The sequence below is a fragment of the Megalobrama amblycephala genome, linkage group LG15 (genome assembly GCF_018812025.1).
Source record: "Megalobrama amblycephala isolate DHTTF-2021 linkage group LG15, ASM1881202v1, whole genome shotgun sequence".
Taxonomy (NCBI): domain Eukaryota; kingdom Metazoa; phylum Chordata; class Actinopteri; order Cypriniformes; family Xenocyprididae; genus Megalobrama; species Megalobrama amblycephala.
Window position 1 is genome coordinate 14,062,086 of NC_063058.1, and position 27,475 is coordinate 14,089,560.

Below are 27,475 nucleotides of genomic sequence, written 5' to 3' on the forward strand. Positions count from 1 at the left end.
TTAACTACTCACTGTTGATCAACTACTGCAAAAATTGCAGGTATATTGCTGCTAGGTACATGAAATATGAACTATTTTTCAAGATTTATGCTTGCATTATCATTTTCAGACTCTGAAAATAGTTTTGTGTTACTCTGTGTAAATGAGGCCAGGAAAGAAGACGTCATTATTTTATTAAGACCATATTAAGACAATATGGTTGACAAATGGATCTAGACAGCCTTTGATAAACATTAAAGGACAGCTCTAGAGGAGATGATGTAACGCTTCTGGATGTATTCAGTCCAGTACTTGCAGGGATAAAAGCTTTTGTGTGTCTTCTGTTGCTCTCAAAGATAACCTAATAGTAATTTTAACTACAAATGTGGCATTCTGAATTATCTCTTGAAGTTATTTTAGTTGAGTACCTGTATTTATATGAACTTCAGATGTGCGTTTCACGTGATCTACATTTTTTAAGGACTTGTTTTCATTTAGCACATTTAGCACATACTTTTATATTATAAATATATAAAAACTTAGCAACATGCTAATATCAGATTCTACTGGAATCAACTGTGAGCCTTAGTCAAGATTCTTGTGCACTTTAAAGTCCAAATTATACTTAATTTTTAATGCAAATGTTTAGTGAGTCCGTACAGCCAAACACATAACCTTATCGGGCCCTATGCATGACGCAAGTGTTTTTTGCTAGTTTCAGCCTGACGCAGTTATCATTTTCACGTCCTGCGCCACGTTGTTTAAATAGCAAACCCATTTGTGCACCCCTGGGCGTGCTTAAAATGAGGTGTGTTCAGGTGCATTGTTGCCGTGTTGCTATTTTGAGGCAAGTGAAATAGGCTGCACCATTGACCAACTGAAACCTGGTCTAAAGTCAATGGCACAATATTTTTTTGTTATATAAAGAGTGCGTTAGTAATATGCACCTATAGGCGGCTGCACAACTTGCATACATTCTGCTTATTACACACACAGGGATGTGCAGTAGCACTCAAACATGGCAAATATTAAAAATAAAAAGATAACAATGTAAAAGATTATTATTGTGTGCATAAAGATGAAAATGCATTGGTGGAATCCGGCTTGTCCCATAGATGGTCTGCTTGTGCGCTTTAACCTCGCGGATGAGCAGGTCCGTTTCCTCACTAGAGAAGCATTCAGTTTTTCTGCTTGCAAATTCTGCGAATACGTCATGGCACGAGCGCAACTGGCTTTTAAAAGGAATGGAAGAGGAGACTGTGATTGGTTTATCGCACTTTGGGCCCAAAAAACACGAGAATAGGGACAACCCTTTTAGACCATGCGCCGGGCGAGCAGACCATGCGCCGGGCGAGCAGACCATGCGCTTAGATTGTTAAAATAGGGCCCATCTAGTGTACTCCATTTAATAACATGCATGAACACAGGTGCTCAGCATAGTAATTTTCATCCTTGTCCACTGATGGCGCTATTTCTCTCCAGAAGTTATGAGCAATGTCTTTGCGTGTCAGAGTTGCGTGTCAATGCAGGCGTCTATTCTGTTCTTGTTGGGTGTCCAGTAGTTTGTTGTTTTTGTTCTGTCTTTCTTTTCTTTTTTGACTGTGAAACAACAGCAGGTCAGTGTTGCCACCTCATAGACTAATTTATTTGTGAAAAAAGGTGCATGTGCGAGCTAAGCATACATTATAAGTGCGGTAAAATCTGGCTGCACGTGCTTACTATGCTGAAATTTACAAACCCAATTCCAAAAAAGTTGGGACACTGTACAAATTGTGAATAAAAAAGGAATGCAATAATTTACAAATCTCATAAACGTATATTTTATTCACAATAGAATACAGATAACATATCAAATGTTGAAAGTTAGACATTTTGAAATGTCATGCCAAATATTGGCTCATTTGGATTTCATGAGAGCTACACGTTCCAAAAAAAGTTGGGACGGGTAGCAATAAGAGGCCAGAAAAGTTAAATGTACATATAAGGAACAGCTGGAGGACCAATTTGCAACTTATTAGGTCAATTGGCAACATTATTGGGTATAAAAAGAGCCTCTCAGAGTGGCAGTGTCTCTCAGAAGTCAAGATGGGCAGAGGATCACCAATTCCCCCAATACTGCGGCGAAAAATAGTGGAGCAATATCAGAAAGGAGTTTTTCAGAGAAAAATTGCAAAGAGTTTGAAGTTATCATTATCTACAGTGCATAATATCATCCAAAGATTCAGAGAATCTGGAACAATCTCTGTTCGTAAGGGCCAAGGCCAGAAAACCATACTGGATGCCCGTGATCTTCGGGCCCTTAGATGGCACTGCATCACATACAGGAATGCTACTGTAATGGAAATCACAACATGGGCTCAGGAATACTTCCAGAAAACATTGACGGTGAACACAATCCACAGTGCCATTCGCCGTTGCCAGCTAAAACTCTATTGGTCAAAAAAGAAGCCATATATAAACATGATCCAAAAGTGCAGGCCTTTTCTCTGGGCCAAGGCTCATTTAAAATGGACTGTGGCAAAGTGGAAAACTGTTCTGTGGTCAGACGAATCAAAATTTGAAGTTCTTTTTGGAAAATGTCATCCGGACTAAAGAGGACAAGGACAACCCAAGTTGTTATCAGCGCTCAGTTCAGAAGCCTGCATCTCTGATGGTATGGGGTTGCATGAGTGCGTGTGGCATGGGCAGCTTACACATCTGGAAAGGCACCATCAATGCTGAAAGGTATATCCAAGTTCTAGAACAACATATGCTCCCATCCAGACGTTGTCTCTTTCAGGGAAGACCTTGCATTTTCCAACATGACAATGCCAGTCCACATACTGCATCAATTACAACATCATGGCTGCGTAGAAGAAGGATCCGGGTACTCAAATGGCCAGCCTGCAGTCCAGATCTTTCACCCATAGAAAACATTTGGCGCATCATAAAGAGGAAGATGCGACAAAGAAGACCTAAGACAGTTGAGCAACTAGAAGCCTGTATTAGACAAGAATGGGACAACATTCCTATTCCTAAACTAGAGCAACTTGTCTCCTCAGTCCCCAGACGTTTGCAGACTGTTATAAAAAGAAGAGGGGATGCCACACAGTGGTAAACATGGCCTTGTCACAACTTTTTTGAGATGTGTTGATGCCATGAAATTTAAAATCAACTTTTTCCCTTAAAATTATACATTTTCTCAGTTTAAACATTTGATATGTCATCTATGTTGTATTCTGAATAAAATATTAAAATTTGAAACTTCCACATCATTGCATTCTGTTTTTATTCACAATTTGTACAGTGTCCCAACTTTTTTGGAATCGGGTTTGTACATCACACACAATTTACGCATACCCTAGCGTATGGCTTAAAGGGTTAGTTCACCCAAAAATGAAAATTCTGCCTTTAATTACTCACCCTCATGTCGTTTTTTTTTTAATGAAACCTGTGAGCTATCTGGCCTCCAATAGACTCCAACACAATTACCACAATTACCAATTACCAGTAAGGTACTAAAGACATTGTTAAAATAGTCCATGTGACTACAGTGGTTCAACTTTAATTTTATGAAGTGACGAGAATATTTTTTTGAGTGCAAAAAACAAAATAATGACTTCATTCAACAATTTCTTCTCTTCCATGTCAGTCTCCTACACAGCTGATGTAGTAAACACAGTGCAGCACTTCCGAGTTCTACGTCTCTGTCACTGATAATAATACTATTAGGATGCAAACTTAAGAAGCTATCTATGAAGGGAGTAAAGGCTGCTCACTAGAGTTTTAAACAGAGGTTCAGAGTTGCACAACAAAGTTTTTGGTTTAGCAGCAGATTAGATAGTGTTATGATAGGAATAGTGATGAAGTGATAGACTCTAAACGAACAGGAAGTTTATGACCACTTCCTGTCTCAGGCAGTCACAATTTCCTTTATTATAAATGCTATCTTGATAAGAAAGTTTATGCACAAACGCAAAGTTTGAAACGCCCTCAAAACACATGCAGACTGATGCTACAGAAAGCAAGTGATGGTTTCATAGTTTGATAATACCATTACAAATAGATTTCACAAAAATTCAGAACTTCACGTAAAAGGCCATTTGAGTGGTTCTTAAAGAAGTTTGTCTTGCAACTGTTGTGAAATCTTGGTCAGTAGACCTTAGAGTTGCATTGTAAAATAAAAAAATCTATGTACCATACATCCAAAATTATACGCTACTATCATTGCACCAATTTTTAGGCACAGTTTGACAGTTCAGGCATTATGAAGCATTAGAGCAAAGGAAACATTAGTTAATATGTGCATGCAAGTTTGGCAGCTAGCCAGCATACTTGGCCAAGTTTATGGAGTAATAGAAATGGACGACAATGTGAACGATGTTGTCTGCCTTCAGCTTATTGAAAAGTGGTGTCCAAATCCAAATCATACAAGTGTAATTTAGTTTGTCAACTTTACACCGAAACCCTCCAAAGGCCCGTTCACACCGACGCCCCTGGCTAAAACTAATATGTTGTGTTTTTGTGTGTGTGAGATTGCACGATAACTTGAATTGTTTCCTTAGAACAGCGGAAACAACTTAGAATAGATAAGAGTAGATAAGATAAGAGTAAGACTATAAAACTGTAAAGTGTTTACTTTTATTTTTGTACTCTCACAATAAAAACAAAACGTGCCTTTGTAAAATGAAAAACTAGAATCTTGGTTTCCTTTCTGTTAAGGGCTGTACAATACTGGGAAAAAAAAAAAAATGACATTACGATATTTTGTTTTTATGCGATATACATTGCAATATGAAAAAAAATCACCAGATGACTTGAATTAACCATTCTAGGATAATTGGGGTGATTTTGTAGGTGAGTGAAAATAATTAACAAATTACAAACATAGATAAATATAACAGAACAAAGATACACATGAAATAAATAGTGCTTTATATAGTTTCAGGTAAGTCTAACAGTATTCAGGTGTCAGAAATTGAATAATCAAATGTAAAATAACACTGCATATTCTTCACTGTATAAATTAAATATAATTAATATGTGTTAACTACAAAAGTGATTTTTATCTTTGTCTTTTGTTGTTTGATTAACATTCATGACACAGAAAGCAGCAGGAATATAGGCTGTTGTCACTTTATGAAAGAATGAGCGAATCCAAAATACTGGTTTTCAATTGGGTTACACTTTATTTTAAGGTGTCATTGTTACAGTGTAATTATATATTTAAAGGTGCCCTCGAATGAAAAATTTAATTTATCTTGGCATAGTCAAATAACAAGAGTTCAGTACATGGAAAAGACATACAGTGAGTCTCAAACTCCATTGTTTCCTCCTTCTTATATAAATCTCATTTGTTTAAAAGACCTCAGAAGAACAGGCGAATCTCAACATAACACCGACTGTTACGTAACAGTTGGGCTCATTAATATGTACGCCCCCAATATTTGCATATGCCAGCCCATGTTCCCAACATTATGAAAGGCATTAGACAAGGGCAGCCAGTAACATCTGGATCTGCACAGGTGAATCATCAGAGTAGGTAAGCAAGCAAGAACAATAGCGAAAAATGGCAGATGGAGCAATAATAACTGACATGATCCATGATATCATGATATTTTTAGTGATATTTGTAAATTGTCTTTCTAAATGTTTCGTTAGCATGTTGCTAATGTACTGTTAAATGTGGTTAAAGTTACCATTGTTTCTTACTGTATTCACAGAGACAAGAGCCGTCGCTATTTCCATTTTTAAACACTTGCAGTCTGTATAATTCATAAACACAACTTCATTCTTTATAAATCTCTCCAACAGTGTAGCATTAGCCGTTAGCCACGGAGCACAGCCTCAAATTCATTCAGAATTAAATGTAAACAATATAATGGTATATAATACTCACATAATCCGACGCATGCATGCCGCATGCATGACGAACACTTTGTAAAGATCCATTTGAGGGTTATATTAGCTGTGTAAACTTTGTTTATGCACTGTTCAAGGCAAGCGCGAGCTCCGTGGGCGTGGAGCACGAGAATTAAAGGGCCAGTAGCCCTGAATCGGCTTATTTATAATGATGCCCCAAAATAGGCAGTTAAAAAAATGAATTAAAAAAAAAAATCTATGGGGTATTTTGAGCTGAAACTTTACAGACACATTCAGGGGGCACCTTAGACTTATATTACATCTTTTTAAAAAAAGTTCTAGGGCACCTTTAAGTACAGAGTATTACTGATTAACAACATGTACTTACTATAGGGTTAGGGTAGGATAAGGGTTTGGCTGAGGGTTAGTAGCATGTAATTATGCATAATTTACTGTTAAGTAAACTATGGTAAGTACACGTAACATATGGAACAAGGAGACTGTAAAATAAAGTGTTATACTCAATTGTTTAGTTCACGTAAGCTATAAGCAACTGTGTTTATGAGTATATTCGATGTTTAATGTGCATTTTGATTTTTTTTTTTTTTGCATGTATGTGTCCGTTCAGGCACAAATATACACGGAAGAGAACAACATTCGGTGTTCATGTGCGTTCGCGCACAGAATGCAGCCACAAGTTCAGAATTAAGTTCTCTTTCTCGTCTTCATGCGCTCAAATTGTCAAAGACTTAGTGAGTTTTTGAAATGAGCGCATGCGTAAGAACAACCCCCCTCCTTCACAGCTCATTTCAAGGGAACGCCTCCCAAAACGCGTGCACGAGTATTGGAACACGAGTGTTTACCACCGGCATTCGCTGTGTCGTGTTAGTGGATTCATTATGTCGGACTCACCGCAGGTAACTCATAATCTGCAGTTGTTACTCCTGATAAAAATCATGCAGCGCCTGTGGAGTGTGGAAAGTTACTGGAGTGCGCAGCCGCGCACGTCTCTCACAAGGAACGTCACGGCAGTGATTGACAAGCCAGAGGGGCAATCGTTTACGCGATGATCGCGTAAACGATTGGCTGATGTTTTAAGGCCCTACCTCGTGCACAGATGATGTATATTAATATTATTCCTTTCAGTGCACCTAATAAATAGTCTTTTATCAGTTAGTAAAGACAGTTACACGAGTAATATTGCAAAAATGTATAAAACAAAACATCCTCTTTAGCACCTTTAAGTGAAATATATTTAGCTAATAGGCCTATTTATTCCTTATAGTGTTGTAAAAAGTACCAACTTTGATACCAAGCCGGTACTGAAATTATAAAAATGTGACGCTTTGAGCACTGTTGAGCGGATTCGTAAACATCTCTAATTGGCCATTGTGTTCATGTGATCAACAGATATGTCTGTGATCGGCTGCAATGATCAACGCACGGGAGCATTTGAAAGCACACGGGAGTGTTTGAATTTGAAAGCGGGACTGTTTGAAAGCAGGCGTCCATCAGCAGACCGGTCCGCTGATAGACGCCTGCTTTCAAACGGTCCTCTGTGTATCTGTGTAAACGCACGGTGAAAAGCATCACTGATGTCTATTTACAACATGTTTTTGAGGCGTTGATCATTGTAGCCAATCAAAGAAATATCTGATGAATGGCCAATCAGAGGTGTTTACGAATCCACTCAACAGCGCTCAAAGCATCACATTTTTAAAATTTCAGTACCGCAGTCAGTACTTTTGACAACACATATATATACAGGGAGTGCAGAATTATTAGGCAAGTTGATTTTCTGATCATATTTTTTTCCCAAGCACATTTTACCAATTCCAATCCACATCAATCTTAATAACTACTATTAATATTGTTTTTAATCATTTATAAGTGATATATAATTGTTCATGAAGGCTGGAAATGAAAAATGCCTTATATTCAGGTGTGCAGAATTATTAGGCAAGTTTTCTTTTACAGGCAAAATGAGCCAAAAAAGAGATTTAACTCAGACTGAAAAGTCAAAAATTATTAAATACTCATGAGAAGGACGCAATACTAATGCAATACTAGAAATTGCAAAGTTAAAGCATGACCAAGGGACAGCAAAATGCTCATTGGGTCAGCGGGGTCAGACAAAAACAGGTGGAAAAGAAAAGACACGTTAACTGCAAAATAATTAAGAATTATGTGTGAAACCATCAGGAACCCTTTAGTCTCCAGCGCCACCATTTTCCAGAACTGCAACCTACCTGGAGTCTCCAGAAGTGCAAGGTCTCAGGATCTCAGAGACTTAGGTTAGCTAAAGAATCCTAAAAAATGACCCGCACTTGATAAGAATCACAAGCTGAAGTGTTATAAAATACATGAAGACTGGGTTTTTATAGGCCTTATAAACAGACAGCTTGAGAGTGACTCCTGAAGGACCAGCACCACATCCTCTTGTACCACTGTTTGAAGAATTTATCTTCCAGAATCTGGCAGTAAGTTTTGGAAGATCATTTTTAGTCCATCTCTGCAAGACAGACATTTCAGGATAAGAGATGGACTAAAAGTGAACTCAAACACCTTACTGCCAGATTCTGGATAAATTCTTCAAACAGTGGTACAAGAGGATGTGGTGCTGGTCCATCAGGAGTCACTCTCAAGCTGTCTGTCTATAAGCCCTATTAAAACCCAGTCTTCATGTATTTTATAAGACTTCAGCTTGTGATTCTTATCAAGTGCAGGTCATTTTTTAGGATTCTTTAGCTAACCTAAGTCTCTGAGATCCTGACACCTTGCACTTCTGGAGACTCCAGGTAGGTTGCAGCTCTGGAAAATGGTGGCGCTGGAGACTAAAGGGTTCCTGATGGTTTCACACATAATTCTTAATTATTTTGCAGTTAACATGTGTCTTTTCTTTTCCACCTGTTTTTGTCTGACCCCGCTGACCCAATGAGCATTTTGCTGTCCCTTGGTCATGCTTTAACTTTGCAATTTCTAGTATTGCATTAGTATTGCGTCCTTCTCATGAGTATTTAATAATTTTTGACTTTTCAGTCTGAGTTAAATCTCTTTTTTGGCTCATTTTGCCTGTAAAAGAAAACTTGCCTAATAATTCTGCATACCTGAATATAAGGCATTTTTCATTTCCAGCCTTCATGAACAATTATATATCACTTATAAATGATTAAAAACAATATTAATAGTAGTTATTAAGATTGATGTGGATTGGAATTGGTAAAATGTGCTTGGGAAAAAAATATGATCAGAAAATCAACTTGCCTAATAATTCTGCACTCCCTGTATATACACACACACAAACAACAGCATTCCTAGTGTAAACAAATTATAACACATCTGAATCAGCTCTTTGGGTCCACCCTGTTGACTGACATTAAGATTGTCTTTGTTGTCTGTTGAGCTGGCCTGCTGTTTCCTCTTAATGTGTGGTGTTCACAGGTTCTTGGACTGAAATGTTACGCATGCTGTTGTTGAATTTAATCTTCCATCTCGCTCCACAGGCATCTCATCCACGCTGCCCTTCTTATTGGAATGGCACACACACATTTACACACACAGAGTTCACAGCCTGAAGCTTTCACACCTTACCCACAAGGATGTGCTGCAGAACATACGTGTGTGTCCTACAGATGTGTAATCACTCTTAATCTTGCTAGCCTGTCGCCATCTGTCTTTGTTTTTCTATGTAGGGTGGGACATCAAGTCCACTGGGTCACCTATATGCATTTACATGTGTGTCATTTTCTCCAGGTATTATATGGGTCAGTGAAATCATACTCATTTTTTGCTCTATTAAATTATTCAAAAATATTTATTTTGTTATTTTTGGGGGCATACAATCAAAAATGTCAAAAGAAAATCTTAAAGGATTAGTTCACTTTCCAATGAAAATTACCCCAAGCTTTACTCACCCTCAAGCCATCCTAGGTGTATATGGCTTTCTTCTTTCTGATGAACACAGTCGGAGAAATATTAATAAATATCCTGACTCATCCAAGCTTTATAATGGCAGTGAACGTGACTAATGAGAATGAGCTGAATAAAGTGCCTCCATCCATCTTAAACGTACTTCACACGGCTCTGGGGGGTTAATAATGGCCTTCTGAAGTGAAGCAATGCGTTTGTGTAAAAAAATAGACATATTTAACAAGTTATGAATTAAAATATCTAGCTTCCACCAGACCACCTTCCATATTCAATTTACGTTTTTTCCGTAAGTTGAATAGGGAAGGCGTAGGACGTAATGCAAGCGTTTTACACTTTCTTTGTAAGTTGTATACGGAAGGCGTTCTGGTGGAAGCTAGATATTTTACTTCATAACTTGTTAAATATGTTTTTTTTTTTTTTTTTTTACACAAATGCATCACTTCGCTTCAGAAGGCCTTTATTAACCTCCCGGAGCCGTGTGGAGTACATTTATGGTGGATGGAGGCACTTTCTTCAGGTTCATACTCGTTGGTCTTGCTCACTGCCATTATAAAGCTCGGATGCGTCAGGATATTTATTAATATATCTCTGATTGTGTTCATCAGAAAGAAGAAAGTCACCTAGGATGGCTTGAGGGTGAGTAAAGCTTAGGGTAATTTTCATTTGAAAGTGAACTAATCCTTTAAGTACGGTAGTTTGGCATAATCTTTAATTATTATGTTTTTTGGGGGGTAAAATGAAACAAACCTTCTTTACTAATTTAAAAAAAAAAAAAAAAAGAAAGTCAACAAAATCTAATTTATGTGGTATAACCAACATGCAGAACCCCCATGACTGTGTGTCAAGTGTAATAAGTCTTATAAAATATAATTTTTATCACAAGCCAAGGTTGCAAATTGTGTGGTGCGACTGAAAATAGATATAAAAAAATAATGAAAATGATTAAGATATGTACAGATGTTAAACACACGTATTAAAGGTGTAAGAAAAATTATTAATTTTTACTTGACTTTTTACCACATTTGACTTTTTTAGTTTCATTAAAAACATTTTAATTTTAAATTTATATTTAATAGTGTAAAAGCTTTTCAAAACCATATGAAACCAACATAATTTCTCTTTTCTAACTTGACACATATTTTAAACTTCCAGATGCTCTAAAATGTCCTCTGCACCACCAACAGTTAACGCAGCAAAAGTGGGAGGAATTCGGCAGAAAGTAGCAAATTATGCTCAATTAGAAGATGAAAGTTTTAGCTTGGCAGGGAGCAGAGCGCGGCTGTTCCTTCCCCCTTTGTATTTAGCTGCTTTTGGAGCTGAATTCAGCTTTGTCTCACTCCCGGGCTTCTATTATGCAACTGGGCGTTTCTTGCTGAAGTGTTTGTGTGTGTTCGCCAAAATGAGGTAATGAACAGGTGGTGACGCATTCGCTCTAAAACAATATCAATATATCCTTTCACTGTAAGCCTGCCCTCAACATTACATTCTCTCTCAGACTCCAGACTCCAGGTCAGCCAAAGCTCCAGTTTTACCGCCGTTTCTACGCCCAGTTGAGGTAAAGGACAGGAGGGCATTCATGATTTAAACCAGCGCAGGAAAAGTCTGACAGACTTCTCTGGAAAAATGTTTCCTATTATATTTGCGCGACTTAAACTGTTGTAAGCCAAGATTATAAAAGACAAGTCACATTTTTAGCCTAAACATTCAGCGTTTCAAGAAACATTTTTTAAACATAAATGTACATTCAATTTTCCAACTTTGGAGTCAAGTTAATGTGAAACACTAAGAAAAATGGCACTAAATGGGATCCCGCTTTTGTTAATTACATTTATATTTACATGTATGCATTTAGCAGACATTTTATCCAAAGTGACAAAGTTATCCAAAGTAAAACAAAAGCAATTCGTTGAAGAGCCAACAATAATCGTAATATACAATGCCAAGTTTATTAGACAACTAGATTAGGAAGCAGATTAGAAAATATGATAAATACATCCACGGAAGTTAATACATCCACTGGAATGGTGTTGAAATTTGTCTTGATTTTTTAAATTAATTTACTCCAGCATGGGAATTAAACTTGGGTCACTGTGCATTAAATATTTTTTTGCCAAAACTTTAATAAACGTGAGTTTTTTTTTAAAAATTTTAATAGGTTTGTGTTCATGAAGTGTTAATGTTATGAGTATTTTTAAAGGGAATTTGGGAAGAAAATGGATTAAAACGATTATGCTAGCCAGATTCAAACTTAAATTTCCCATATAAGCACCAAGGCTCAACAATTGCCCTTTTAGAAGTTATTACATATAGGCACGGTTTCACAGACAGGGCTTAGATTAAGCCAGGATTAGGCCTTAGTTAATTTAGGACATTTAAGTAGCTTTTTTAAATGTGCCTTTAGAAAAAGAAAAAAAAATAATAAACATTACTGTTGTGCATCTTCAGACAAAAAATTGGCACTAACATTACTTTAAGACAGATCAAACATGCATTTTAGTCTGGGATTAGGCTTAAGCCTTGTATGTGAAACTGGGCTATAAATGTTGAATCAAGAAATTGAAATCATGTCTAAAATTGTGCAGCCTATCAAGGAAATATGTGCTTTTTGAAGCAATCCAACTCAAAACGTTTGCTTGGTGGATGAAATGGGCAAAGAAAATCGTAAAAAAAACGTACATTTGACCCAAGTCATATCTAGAGATCAGAATATTATAGATTTAGGGGTGGGCAGTTTGTGATTTGGGCCAGTAGAAAACCAGATAAATCATAATAAAGAGCCTTTAATTCCTACATAGCCTAATCCATGTTCAAGCACACGCATAAAGCTTGCCACAGCGCACCGGCAGAAGTAATGATTATGACTGCGTCAGGGAAAAACAACAAGGAGATCGCTTTAACATTTTCATTGATAAACTAGTGTTTTCTGTATTTCGGCTGCAGTGATGAAGTTGATGGCGCTGACTCATCATCTCCGCAATAGTGGATGCACATATATGCACGTTTCATACGGATTACACAACTTGAGAATATTTGTTTTCCATTTGAATTGGTTCATTTAAAAGTAGACATTTCGATTTCTATAGATATATTGTTCATGTCTGTGAGGCAAGTTTACATGGAGTTTCGGTTCTTTCTTTTTTTTTTGGCACACTTAAGTTCACAGAGAGAGACGGCAGAAAGTGTACCGTTTGCTTTCATTATTTTATAAAAGAGCAAAATTTTGTTGCTACTGTGAGTGCACACATATAAAAGTAGACTCTTCACAGATTCAAAAGATGTATTACTCTTATCTGTATGACCAAAAATAATGGAGTATTTTTAGTGCAAGTGATCACGCCGGCGCCTCCATGTTAGCGGTCATGCAGTAAGCGTGCTACTATTCAGCTTTCACACTCTGCACAAACACTTTTAGCCCACATTTTTCTAGGTTAACGTTAAAGCAGCCGGCCATGTAAAGTTGCTACTACTTCTGTTTCAGGTGATAAGCCATATTTGAGGTCAATTAATGATAGGCGAGCGTTTGTATGTCCTGCCCGGTACTGTAATTACCACATAGACCAGCTGTTAATGATCTGCCTGTCACTTCGCCACTTCCTGTGGACTTTTTTTTTCTTTCTTGCAACTAAGCAACTAATAAAACTTTGGTCGACTCAACGAACGGATAGTTGACTATTAGGGGGCAGCCCTAGAAAACACAAAGCATTTCCCTTAAAGCACCCAGAAAACACCCTTGCATTGAGGTAGTGAGTTTTGCACGAGAAAGCACCACACATTTGCCCGAACAAATACATTTTCTTTGGAATTGTTTATTTATCAGACGCTTTTAGACTATGTGTTTTACGTGAGGAATAGTGATCTAAACGTGAACAATAAAATCCCATTTAAATCTTGAATCAATTCAGAAGGTTAACATCTAAAACACTGTCCTGTAGCAGCTTGACTTCCTGTGTCGATGTAACCCGTGTCCATTATCGTCCCAGGGCAGCACGGGGATCAATGTTTCTATTGAAAAAGAGCCACTGTTGCCATTAGGATGAGGTAAGCTCTCGAGGGACGATCTTGGTGTTCTGTTATTTTCAACAAACACACACACACACTCAACTCTTTCTCTCGCTGTATGTCTTTCTGATTAGAGCATGGCTCTATTTTTAGTTCAGGCTCCTGTGGTCATCACATCTGGCGCCAGTCGCCTACTTGAACAGGCACACATACACACGCCACAGATTCGCAAAGGTCAAAAAGATGACCTTTCAGTCTCCACCCTGTACCCTCGACATGCACATACACCACTTTGCGGTATAAAGAAATGAGTAGTATTTGTCCTACATATGGCCCACTGTAAACTTGGATTTAGTTTCTCTGTGCTCTCATAGACCTCAAATTATATGTGTTATGTCAATTCTGAGAAACAAGCTGAAGAAATGAAGAAATGTCAGCGGGCCGACCAGTGCCAAATACTTTCAGCATGACATGAACTGCTTCTCCTCTTCTCTCTGCTACCGTCTCCCTCTTTTTCTCCCTTGGTTTACCCACACCTACTTTTCTTGTCTTGATTCTACCTATCGTCCACAAAATAAAAATGTTCATTGCACTTAATTAAATGGAGGAAAACTTTTCCAACTTATATAACCGAGGCATATGTAACACTTTTGTAACATTTTATTTTTCCCTTGCATTAAAATGGGCATATCTTTGTTTCCACCCTCTCTCGAATTAAATATTTTAGCTACTGTGCCTTAAAGATTTCTATATGTAAATGACTTGTTATAATTGGCTAACCTCCAAGCACCAGCATATTTTTCATTCAGGACGGGCCAAGTGAAAGCATAAATGGTTTATGGAATTCTTGTAACTCAAACAGTAGAACACAGAGCTTGCAACGCAAATGATTTTTCAAAGTTGTAAAAAAAAATTTATATTTATTGGAGTATGTTTTACATGAAAATACTATTTCAGTCTATTTTCATGTTTAATTTGTTGTGTTAGTTGCTGTTTCTTTGTAATTATTTGTGAAATGTACTACCAACTTTTTCAAAACACCATTTTTTTCAGCATGGGTTTGATTCCCAGGGAGTGCAAGAGCTGATAAAATATATGCCTTGAATACAGTGCAAGTCGCTTTGGAAAAAAGCATCTACCAAATGCATACATTTATGTTAATGAGCTTATGTTTGAAATGTCATGACCGTTTCAGGTGTTTTGTGGTGCTTAGTTTCAGTAAATTCTCTGGATCATGTTGTTGCAGTAGTTCACCTGAGCTACATTTTGAAAGTGTTATAACTAGATTTTTCAAATTTCAGAAGTGTTTGTTGTGTAAAACTCACTATCACAATGCTAAGGCTTTCTGGATGTTGCCAGAATATTTATATACAGTTGCTAAGGTATTTCAAGTCATTTTAGTTTGAAAATTGAATTGCTCCAATGGTAGAAAAATACCGTATTTCTTAATTTATGTACAGGTCAGAGAGGATGATTGAATATGTTGTTGTTGTTTTTTTCTTATATAATTATTTTTTCTAGTTAGGGGTGGGCAAAGTTTTTCAGGTACAATAGGTTTATTTAACATAGTTAGAATTAGTACAGAAATGTAACAATCAAATGTAAAAAAAATTAAAAAAATTAAACATAGTCTTCACTGTATGAATTAAACATACATTTATTCTTATTAAAGGTGCCCAAGAACATGTTTCCAAAAGATGTAATATAAGTCTAAGGTGTCCCCTGAATGTGTCTGTGAAGTTTCAGCTCAAAATACCCCATAGTTTTTTTTTTTTTTTAATTAATTTTTTTAACTGCCTATTTTGGGGCATCATTATAAACGCGCCGATTTATGCAGCGCGGCCCCTTTAAATCTCGTGCTCTCCGCCCACTGAGCTCGTGCTTGCCTTAAACAGCCAAAAACAAAGTTCACACTGCTAATATAACCCTCAAAATGGATCTTTACAAAGTGTTCGTCATGCAGCATGTCTAATCGCGTAAGTAGAGTATTTAATTGGATGTTTATATTTGATTCTGCATGAGTTTGATGGTGCTCCGTGGCTAACGGCTAATGCTACACTGTTGGAGAGATTTATAAAGAATGAAGTTGTGTTTATGAATTATACAGACTGCAAGTGTTTAAAAAATGAAAATAATGACAGTCTTGTCTCTGTGAATACAGTAAGAAACGATGGTAACTTTAACCACATTTAACAGTACATTAGCAACATGCTAACGAAACATTTAGAAAGACAATTTACAAATATCACTAAAAATATCATGTTATCATGGATCATGTCAGTTATTATTGCTCCATCTGCCATTTTTCGCTATTGTCCTTGCTTGCTTACCTAGTCTGATGATTCACCTGTGCAGATCTAGACGTTTATACTGGCTGCCCTTGTCTAATGCCTTTCATAATGTTGGGAACATGGGCTGGCATATGCAAATATTGGGGGCGTACACCCCGACTGTTACGTAACAGTCGGTGTTATGTTGAGATTCGCCAGTTCTTCGGCGGTCTTTTAAACAAATGAGATTTATATAAGAAGGAGGAAACAATTGAGTTTGAGACTCACTGTATGTCTTTTCCATGTACTGAACTCTTGTTATTTAACTATGCCAAGGTAAATCCAATTTTTGAATCTAGGGCACCTTTAAAGCAGTAAGTTATCTTTTCTTTTGTTTGACACATTAATGACGCAGAGCAGCAGGTATATTAGGCTGCTGTCACTTTAAGACTAAACGCATGAATCCATTATACTGATACACATCCGGTTTACACCTGTTTACTTTCACTTGAGACATAACCTGCTGTGTTTACATGAATACTCCACACGATGGCCATTTTGACATAATTGCGTGTGTATTCGACCATTCAAGCACAATAAGACTGAATTTGCAATCGCATGCCGAGACACGGCTTTCTGTGCACACGCTTAGTCAGCTCGTGCGCCCAACTAAGTTCTTTTTTACTGATTATTGTGCTTAATAACAATTTTTAACATTGAGCACGTCCCAAATTCGCAATCACCTTCTGAGAGGCAGCTTTCTGTGCGCACACTTTGGCAGCGTCCTGCACTTTATATTCTCATTCATGCATTTCATCACTCTGAATTGTCAATAATGCATATATCATGGTATATATTTACCACAATATACACGATATAGCAAAATCTCTAAGAATAGACATTGTATATCGTGGTAACGATATATGTCGCCATACCGCCCAGCCCTAATTCTACTTCTAAATTAACATATTAAAGGATTAGTTCACCCAAAAATGAAATTTATGTCATTAATTACTCACCCTCATTTCGTTCCACACCCGTAAGACCTTCGTTCATCTTCGGAACACAAATTAAGATATTTTTGATGAGATCCGCGAGCTATCTGACTCCTCCATAGACAGCAATATAATCGCCACTTTCAAGGTCCAGAAAGGTACTAAAGACGTCATTAAAATAGTTGACGTGACTGCAGTGGTTCAACCTTAATTTTATGAAGTGACTACAAAAATAATGACTTTATTCAACAATCTCTTCTCTTCCCTGTCATTATCCTTACACAGTTGCCGCAGTAAGCACGGTGAAGGCTTCCGTGTTTAAGTTCGAATGCCGGCTCAGTATTGGCCAAAGCTGTTTACGTGAGCAGCACGATGCATGCGTGTGATGCTGACGCAGGAGCTGGCCAATAATGAATCGGCGTTCTGAAGAAAAACCTGGAAGCGTTGGACATAAACAATGTATTAGAATGACACAGAAGAGAAGATATTGTTCAATAAAGTAATTATTTTTGTTTTGCTTTTGCACACAAAACGTATTCTCTTCGCTTCATAAAATTAAGGTTGAACCACTGCAGTCACGTTGCTGGTTTTAACAATGTCTTTAGATCCTTTCTGGACCTCATATATATAGTGGTGATTATATTGCTCTTTATAGAGAAGTAATATACCTCTAGGATTTCATCAAAAATATCTTAATTTGTGTTCCGAAGATGAACAAAGGTCTTCAGAGTGTGAAATGACATGAAGGTGAGTAATTAAAGACAGAATTTTCATTTTTGGGTGAACTAACCCTTTAAATCGCCACTTCTAGTTATAATATCTTCCAAAAGTTCCAAAGGTTTTGGTGCCTCTTGAAGAATGCAATGAATTCCAGGAAAAGTTTGCAGAACACAGGACATACACATACACAAACAAGTGACGCAACCCAGCACTCATTTCCTGATAGAGGCCCAAAATCCTTCCATTCCATCCTCGGCTAAATTTGGATTTCCAGCGGAGCTTGAAGCCCCTGTGTAAAGAATGTGGGCTTTGTCATAATCCCGCTGTCTTATTGGAAGCATTAATACTCCCTCTCATTTATCTCTCTTTCTCTCAGGCTCTCTCTCTCCGTTTCCCTATCCATCTCCCCCTTTCCTTCCCACTCTCATGAAGCACATCCTCCCAGTTGTGTAACCCTCTCTAGAGACCTCTATCCTGGTTTACATGTGACCCAATGACATCATAGTTCTCCATAGGGGGGTCTAGATTGCTTTCTTTCTCTGTCTTTTAAGGGGGAAGGGTGGGTCCATCCATATTAATAGATCAACCCCAGTTTCTCAATCACCCTTTCTTCTCTAGAAAGGGGAAATGGATAGCATGGGAATAGTTGATGCATGAAATGTGGTAAGATATAAATATAAAATGGAGGTGTGGTTTAATTAATGTTCACCCATCTATGAAGACCATCAGTGCTCATGTTAAAAGCACAGTTCACCCCAAAATTAAAATTATTCATTCAAGCAAATCATTTTGCAGGTCTCAGATTTGATGTCTGACCCTAACTGCTCTCCATTGTATGTCTTCGTTTTCTTTCCATATTTGAACGTCTGACATTACGACATTAATGTTAGGCTTAGGAAAAGGAAGGAGCGCAACAGTTGGTCAATCCTCTCTGGACGCCTTGTCTTTTTCACATGTCACAGTGACATAAGAAGAACAAATTGCTTGCTTAATAGCATAAATTTCATCATCCAACATTATGAATCACACAAAATGTTTTAAGTTTTAAGTTTTTGGCTGTTAACACATCCTTGCAAAACATCTGAAAATTTAAATCTGGTGTAACTGGCCTCCAAAAGAGTGTTAAAACCGGTTAAAACCGGGTCCTCCTTCGGCTGTCGGTAACATAGCTGAAACATGGCAGACCTTGATTAATGAACTTGACCTTTGACCTGTACACTGGGATTCAGCCCAGTACTGAGTGACGGCATCCTGTTGAGCCCTTACACTTGGAGGCCTCGAGTCTTTTCTGAACTGAGCGAGATCTGGTTCATAGTCTTTTTAACATTAATAGTGCTTAACAGGGTTGGCACTGTTAAATGAAAACTGATATAAGAGTCAGGCAATGCTGTTTTATCACCTCATAGCTCAGCTTGTTTTAGGGGATTTGGAGGTATTGATAGAAATATTGAGTCACATCAGCAACCAAAAGCTGTATCCTCTTGTAAGAGGATGTGTAACCTTACAATAAAACTAGTGGTGTGTCCCATTTCACAATTTTTTTTTTTTCTCAAACGTCATTTTGAAGTGAAAGTTGTGTGAATAATGTTTTCACACTGAAAACAAGCATAGTGCACTTCTCAGGCCCTATTTACACATGGTATTAAATGCATTTTGGTCGATTGGATCACAAGTAGACGAGGGAGACTATTCCCGTTTACACCTGGTATTTTAAACCGTCTGTTTTGTCCACTTTCAACCACTTCTGTCCTGATTTATTTGAGGAGAGGGTCTATGGGTGGGTAAATGTATGGGTTTTTTCAGATCTTTCTATCTAATGGACGAAATAAGCTCACGCAATTTACATATGAACGCGTGTAAAAACGTAAAAACATGGAGAGCATCAGCTTTCGTTTCTGCTCCGATAGCTGCAAGAAATCAGGAAGGGTGAGAGAATGGTCGGAGAACATTGTGCTTGGTATGTTTTTTTTTGTCTTCAAACCAAACTTGGGTCTTCAGTCTAAGTTTAAATAGTGTGCTTTCCATAATGTTTGCACGTTAGGTCAGTATCGTTGGCATTTTTCTGCGCTGTTTAATGCATTTGACCACATAAGCATTTACACTACGAAAGCAGTCTGGTAATGCATGCATTTCCTACTTGTAATTAAAGGGTTAGTTCACCCAAAAATGAAAATTCTGTCATTTATTACTTGGCCTCATGCCGTTCCACACCCGTAAGACCTTCGTTAATCTTCAGAACACAAATTAAGATATTTTAGTTGAAATCCGATGGCTCAGTGAGACCTCCATAGCCAGCAATGACATTTCCTCTCTCAAGATCCATAAAGGTACTAAAACCACATCTAAATCAGTTCATGTGAGTACAGTGGTTCAATATTAATATTATAAAGCGACGAGAATATTTTTGGTGCGCCAAAAAAAACAAAATAACGACTTATTTAGTGATGGGCGATTTCAAAACACTGCTTCAGGAAGCATCGGAGCGTTATGAATCAGCGTATCGAATCATGATTCGGATCGCGTGTCAAACAGCCAAACTGCTGAAATCACATGACTTTGGCGCTCCGAACAGCTGATTTGACATGCTGATTCATAATGCTCCGATGCTTCCTGAAGCAGTCTTTTGAAATCGGCCATCACTATATAAGTCATTATATAGTTTTTTGGCACACCAAAAATATCCTTGTCGCTTTATAATAATAATATTGAACCACTGTACTCACATGAACTGATTTTAATATGTTTTTAGTACCTTTATGGATCTTGAGAGAGGAAATGTCATTGCTCCCTATGGAGGCCTCACGGAGCCATCGGATTTCAACTAAAATATCTTAATTTGTGTTCTGGAGATTAACGAAGGTCTTACGGGTGTGGAACGGCATGAGGGTAAGTAATAAATGACAGAATTTTCATTTTTGTGTGAACTAACCCTTTAAGATTGTAAATACAATCTTTCCGACATGACTTGAACGCACCATAATTCAACAGAAAAAATAAATTGTGGAATATATTAGACACTCTCTCTACATAGTGAAAGGGGAGGGGATAAACATGCTAAAACAACATGTTCTCCAACCAATACGCCTATATAGGTCGTTTGTCACTTCCCTGAAATACGACCCAAAGGAGCGTTTGCTAAAGTTGCACCCATAACAACAACAGGACACTTTCATTTTAATGCATTGTTCCCTTTTATCTGCCTCATATTTCTGGTTTCGCGTAGCTCAATTGGCAGAGCAATGCAATATATAACAACATGGAATCATGTGATCATGTGATCATGTGATCGTGGGTTCGATCCCAGGGAACTCATGTGCTCATAAAGTGTAAATGCACTATAAAGCACTAAGGGTAGGTTTAAGGGAGGAGAGGGTAGTCGTTAATGAAAAAATAGTTTTGCTAAATGGAAATAGGACAAATAGTGTAAAAAGTCCACACATTGCATTTAAATGAACACGCATTTTGATTGGTAACGACAGTCATACGTTATTTCATGACGACAGACATAACACGACACTGTCATTATTTTTGACTTTAAAACGTAAATATAGGTCGTAATAACGTGCTTGAAAAAAATTTTTTTTTTTTTTTTTGAGAACAGTCTGTGCTAAAACTAGCAGCAACACATCAGCTACATTTGAAAAGCCATTGTGTTCAAATGTAAAACAGCAAATGGTTCCATGTAGTAAAAACGTCAAGTGTTCCAATTTGAGACAACAGCATTCTAAAATTCATATACTTGATGGCAGAGTACATAGTGTTATTATATTTAAAGAAGTTTGTTGTGTAGTGAAGTTTGAAGAGGAAAAATTGATTTTAACAGTACACTTATTAAAGGAACAGTCACCCTTGAGCAATCTGGGAAGTGTCTTTCTCAAGAACACAATGGTGATGGTTCATGGATCACACTTTGCAGGGTTCAAATCCACACCTTTTTTAGTTTCTTGACCTCAGCTATACTATTCCCTTAGTTAGCCTGAAGTGTGGCATTTAAATGTGTCGTGTGGAGACTTCTGCGTCTGGAAACATTGTGGGCTGCTGTCTAACAGCTGGGATATGTCCAAGTTGACACCTACAGTTAAAATTGCACATTTGTTACAGCACATGTGCCCAATTAAAGCATGTCAACATGTGGCTCCAAAAAAGGATGATGGTAATTAAATGATATGAAATATATAATAGTACACCATAGCAGTAAAGACACATTTATTGGAATACGGCATATATCTGCTCTGTTTCGGTGGCGGTAAAATGATACCGCTACGCATGCGTACCATGTAATGTCTGCGTGTCGTGTTTCTTTCTTTCCATGACTTCATCATGACTTCACTTATGGCTTGTATACACAAGACATCTAGAAGCGTAATCATGCAGTGAGAATTCTAGCTCCTTCGCCCCATATTGTGAGCGTAAATGAGAGATGCCCCATTGGGATCCATTTATGTCATATGTATGTCAAACTCCAGCTAAATTTCACGCTGTTTTATCACAGACAGGGGGATTTAGACACACTTAGACTGATGCACACATGTGAGTGCTGAGTGATTGAAGCTGGCGTTGTGCTCGACTGGAGGCTACCTCACACCTCAGGCATGACAGCTGGGGCCCCGTAAGCATTACATCATGGACTGATGTATCCGCGTATCACATGTCACTGGTGCTCTGACAAAAAGCGCTATCAGCGCTTACCCTTTCCAACTCCACACGCATTCACACAAAAATTCCTCTTGCACACACACACACACCATCCTCTGTTAGAGTCCAAAAGCTTTGTATAAATAGATTCAATATATTGTGGCAACACTCCATAAGCCCCACATACAGGCAAGTGGAGTTGCAGCCAAACTGCATGAGCGACGTAGTTCCTCTGCTTCACCTGATAGATGATCCTGCAGTGTAATGTTGTATTCCGATACAACTGCTCCTTACTGCACCTTTACAAGCATCATACTCATCCGTAGAGATGTTTACTCCTCATGCATGCATGCTTGTGAATGTTGCAATCAAACCAGAACTAACCAGCAAAAACCAGCCCAGACCTGGACGTTCATTACGCTCCAAGCTGGTCTTTTTAGCAGGAATTTTTGTGCTATAACATCTTACTAAACCAAATATGTGTTTGAAACATGCAATAATGCACAGTCATTTCATTTACTTCCTGCAATGCTTTCACTGCTATCAGCATGAAAATCAAAACCACCATGAAATCAAAATTGACATTTTTTTTTTTTTTAATGGAATATTGCAGTGTTTATTATAAAGTATTTATCCATGCACATCATTATTCTTTTTTAATTCATGTGCCCTCATAATCTCACAAACTCTCCCTCAGCTGCGATCGCAGCAATAGCCAACGACAACAATCCAACCATCCAACCAATTCCCGATAGACAAAAAGTCCCGCCCTACATTTTTTCTTGTTTGAGAAGCCACTTCACTGGCATATATGTCACAATAGGGAAGAAAAGACTATTACAACTTATGTTTTATGTCCACTTTAAAGGTGCAGTGTGTAAATTTTAGCAGCATCTAGAGAAGCTATGGTGGCCGTCTGGCCGATACAAGACAAAGATGCGTCGTCTGAGACAGCAGAGAGTATGTTAGCCAGTCAAGCAATGAGGTTTCTTCTTACTTCTAACAAAGAACGGTCTCTGCTTCTAATAAACCAGACAACTACTACTTCTACTACTACTTTTTTGTGCGTATTCAATGTAGTGATGATGCAAGCTGCCTCTAAAAACATGAACAATTTAGAAGAAAAACAACAACATAGTGACTAAACACTATGTTGTTTGTCCATTTAGGGCTACTGTAGAAACATGCCGGTGCATAATGGTGGCTTAACATGTAAGGGGACCCGCGGCGTATGTAGATAGAAATGGCTCATTCTAAGGTAATAAAAACATAATGGTTCATTATGTAAGGCCTTTATACACCACTGAAAAAGTTATGTATATTATATTGCATTTCTGTCAGTAGATCCTCCCAGATTTTACACATTGCACCTTTAACACAGGCAAGTGTCATCTTGTAGCAAATGGGTTGTTGTGTTAGACCTAAAGTTTTTATTTCAGAAATAAAACTACATTTTACACACTTCTCAGATGCATTTATCTACTGCGACTTCAGTATGCGCATTTATTGGGAATAGAACCCATGACTTTAATTTAGCTAGTGCCACTCAATACTAGTTTCTTTACATGTGCATTTTAGATGCAAAATTCAGATTTTTGAAATAAAAATAATTGCAGATATTTATTTTTTTTGCACAACGTAATATATTTTATACTTGAGTAAATGCGATGCATGTAGGGAGTGTGAAGAGAGACAATCAAGCTAAAATGTGCATCTCAGTGTACACAGATAAAGTGTGTACTTGCAGTCTAGTTCCTGTCTAAAACAGTTGAGAGGGTGTTATATTTTTTCATTTTCAGAAAAACATAGAGTGGGCCCCTAAGGTGGCTGCATATTTGCTTGGTGAGTAAGGAATGTGGTTGCATGCCTTACTCATGAGCCAGATTCAGCTCACACACAGTAAGAGAGAGAGAGAGAAACGGGGGGAGACAGAGTGAAAGTAAGCGAGAGAGGAGAGAGACAGGGCAGACTATGCTCACGGCAAATGAGCTCATTCACTCTAAGGTCACACAGAGAGAGAGAGAGAGAGAGAGTAGGCGGGGAAAGACTTGAACGGAGGCTGTACAACAATAGCGAGCTCCACTTTCAGTTGTTGCCACACAGAATGAGATCGAGGAAGGATCCGTGGCGCTCCTGAGGAAAGACCACACACTTCTTCTGCCCTTATTTCTGTGAGGGGGATGCATTTGTTTCTTTCCTGTGGACTTTCCCTGCTAAGTGTTGTTTTTAGGATCTTACATTTTTTTGTTACCCAGCATCTTGCAGACGTATAGTTCTCGGACTGTGGTTTGGACTAGTTGGTGCATTCTGAGTTGGTGCGGATGCCCCTAGACGTGGTCATATCCCCACCGGAGAATTGCTTCTGGCCGGGGATCCAGCGAACAGACATGAGGCTCAAAATCAGAGTCCGTAAGATGAGGAAGGAGCGCAAGCTTAGAGGTGTGTAGCATCTGTTGTCACCTAGACAGATGGTGCTTTCCCATCTGTACCTGTCAAGCACGTGTTGGTTCAAGATTAAGCGATATGTGTCATATTGTTCCAATATTTTAAACTGACTGATGTTAACATTCCTTTTTCTTTCTCTTACCACGAACTTATGTTAAACAGTAAAACATTAACCTAGCATTGCTATAGTGCTCCTATGATAATCTCCCAGAGTAGTAGCAAATAAAATGGAAATGCATAGGGTTTCTTTATGATTTAAGTACATTAATGCAGTTGTTTTGTGTGCGTTCATAGTTCATGCACACATGCCAGTGTATATTTGAGTTACTACGCGTGCGTTCTACTGATGTCACCAAGTAGAACTTAAACAGTTGGACTTTGCCAAGCAATTTACTTTTATTGCAATGACGTCTGTTTTTGTAATGGCTTTAGGGCAGAAATGCAATAATTGTAATAGCGCCAACAGTTAATGATTCGATGATACAGGGTCCCGGGGTTTAACACTTCTAATCTGTCAAGCATGACACAAAGCGCCGGGAGTGATGAGGTAGCCACCAACCCCCTGCTGTTTTTTGTGTTCCTCATTGTGCAGCATGCATGTGTGCAATGATGTCATTGGGCCTTTATTGAGATGCTAATAAGTGAGTGTGTGCGCGGAGATGGGGACAGATGGGGGCTGCTCCTCAATGGCGTCATGTCTTCTGCATCTGGAGACTTGTGTGCATGTGTATGTGTGTGTTAGTGTGCATTAGTTTCATTCAGGGGCCCATCAATGCCGCTGGACGTAGAGCCTTGAATAGAAGCCTGTGTGAGAGTGCCTATAGAGCTCAGCTGAAAAGATGAAAAACTGAGGGGCTCCTAAAGATGGAGGTCAGGTGCCGCAGGACAATGAACTGATATCAAAGGCTGGAGTTAATGAAGTGTGCAACTCTGTGTTATTAAACACAAAATTACTTGATAGTTCATGGTCTCAGTAGTTCATGTCCATATCCGAAAAATGTAACCTTTTTACCTCATCTGCTTTGTTGCACAGTAGGGGAACATGGCATTGTAATTGCAGTAGAATTTAGGCAAGTATCACACAAGTCTGTGGTGACCCAAGCATATACACAACCTATTCACAACCTCTGCAATCCCAGATAAATACTGTGGTTCCCCATAGGAGAAAGGTTATTCCACTGTTCTGTTTTCAGAGAAGGCAGGATGGCAAATGGAGGTTATGTAAGGTTTGGAGACAGAGAAAAAAACGTAGAGGAAGTGTGCGAGTGGCACATTGCCTTCTCATCCAGCGTGAGTTTGACCCTGGCACACTTCTCTTGCTGAAAACACACACGCACTCATATGCTCAGTGGTTTTGAGAAACGTCACCATTGGCCTCTTACACAACTGCTGACTATAAAAGTGACTAATGTTGCCTAAGTCTGTCTCGACTGTAACTGTTCGCGTGTGTCTGTGCATTAATCAAAACTGTGCATGGTTAATGTTTATATTTTTTTTGTTTTACCAATTATATCTGACAGTCCCATGCACACTCACAACACCCAGTGAGAATATTACGTTCTTGTAAATGTGTATTTGAAAATCTTCTTTAACTTGACTTCTTCTGGTGCACTTAATTGTTCATTGTTTTGCTGCAAAAGTAAAATTAGGTGTTTGTTGATTAAACTTTAGTAAGACGTTAAGACAGATACGGAAGCTTATGGTTTCCTTGTAATCCTAACTGTCACCACCACCGCCCAGTTAGAAATGATAGCTGATGACCTCACTCAAGTATTTCCTCTCTTGGCTTTTCAACAATGTGGTCCTGTACTTGTTCCCGTTTGTGTTGCTGTGTACAGAAACGAGTTTTTTCGAGGAAGCTATATAAAGCACCCCTCTAGATCTTCGAAGCTGGACAATATTCCCGATCCTTGAGATGAAAAGAGCATCAAAGATCACTTGCAAAGGAGATCCTGTCTGCTTGCCTTTTGAGCTTTGAGCTGTGGTCTTGCTTTCACAGATCCCAGATGCTCTTTGAAATCCTTGACCTTTCAGTTCAAGGGAGAGGGATGGGAGGTTAGCATTGCTTCTCTTTTTTGGCCTAAGTAATGCATTTGAGAGATGTGGGATAGGAAGCCAGTTTTAACAAGACTTAAAGGATTAGTTCACTTCAGAATTAAAATTTCCTGATTATTTGCTGACCCCCATGTCATCCAGATGTTTGTCTTTCTTTCTTCAGTCAAAAAGAAATTAGGGTTTTTAAGGAAAACATTCCATTTTCACAGGGGTAAAAAGGGTTGAAGGTCCAAATTGTAGTTTAACTTATTTTCTCCTCCAACTTCAAAATTGACCCTTATTCCTTGGCTGGGATTGTGTAGAGCCCTTTGAAGCTGCATTAAAACTGCAATTTGGACCTTCACCCCCTAGGTAGCCGTTGAAGTTCACCATATGGAGAAAAACCATGGAATGTTTTCCTCAAAAACCTTAATTTCTTTTCGACTAAAGAAAAAGACATAAACATCTTGGATGACATGAGAGTGAGTGAATTATCAGGAAATTTTAATTCTGAATTGAACTAATCCTTTAACTAGGCAAAATTTGGAGTCTTGGGTATTGCTGACAGTGTTGACATAATGGCCGATCTTTTTAGGCTATTTAGGTTATGTCACTGGGCCGGTAAGG

At 38.2% G+C, this 27,475-nt stretch overlaps 1 protein-coding gene and 1 long non-coding RNA gene across 5 annotated transcripts in view; one reads left to right on the plus strand and one right to left on the minus strand.

Moving 5' to 3' along the window:
• Positions 1–27,475, plus strand: part of dusp8a (dual specificity phosphatase 8a) — a 70,539-nt gene that overhangs the window by 36,978 nt on the left and 6,086 nt on the right. The window contains exon 1 of one of the 4 annotated variants that reach the window (XM_048159509.1): positions 23,736–24,808. The exons of the other annotated variants lie outside the window; for them this stretch is intronic. Within the exon in view, the coding sequence (XP_048015466.1) occupies positions 24,691–24,808 (118 nt within the window). The 5' untranslated portion in view covers positions 23,736–24,690. Of the gene's footprint in view, positions 1–23,735; positions 24,809–27,475 lie in introns of those variants that run through there. 4 annotated transcript variants of the gene reach the window in all.
• The window catches only part of LOC125247958, a 49,069-nt gene that overhangs the window by 5,645 nt on the left and 15,949 nt on the right, over positions 1–27,475 (minus strand). The window lies entirely within an intron of this gene.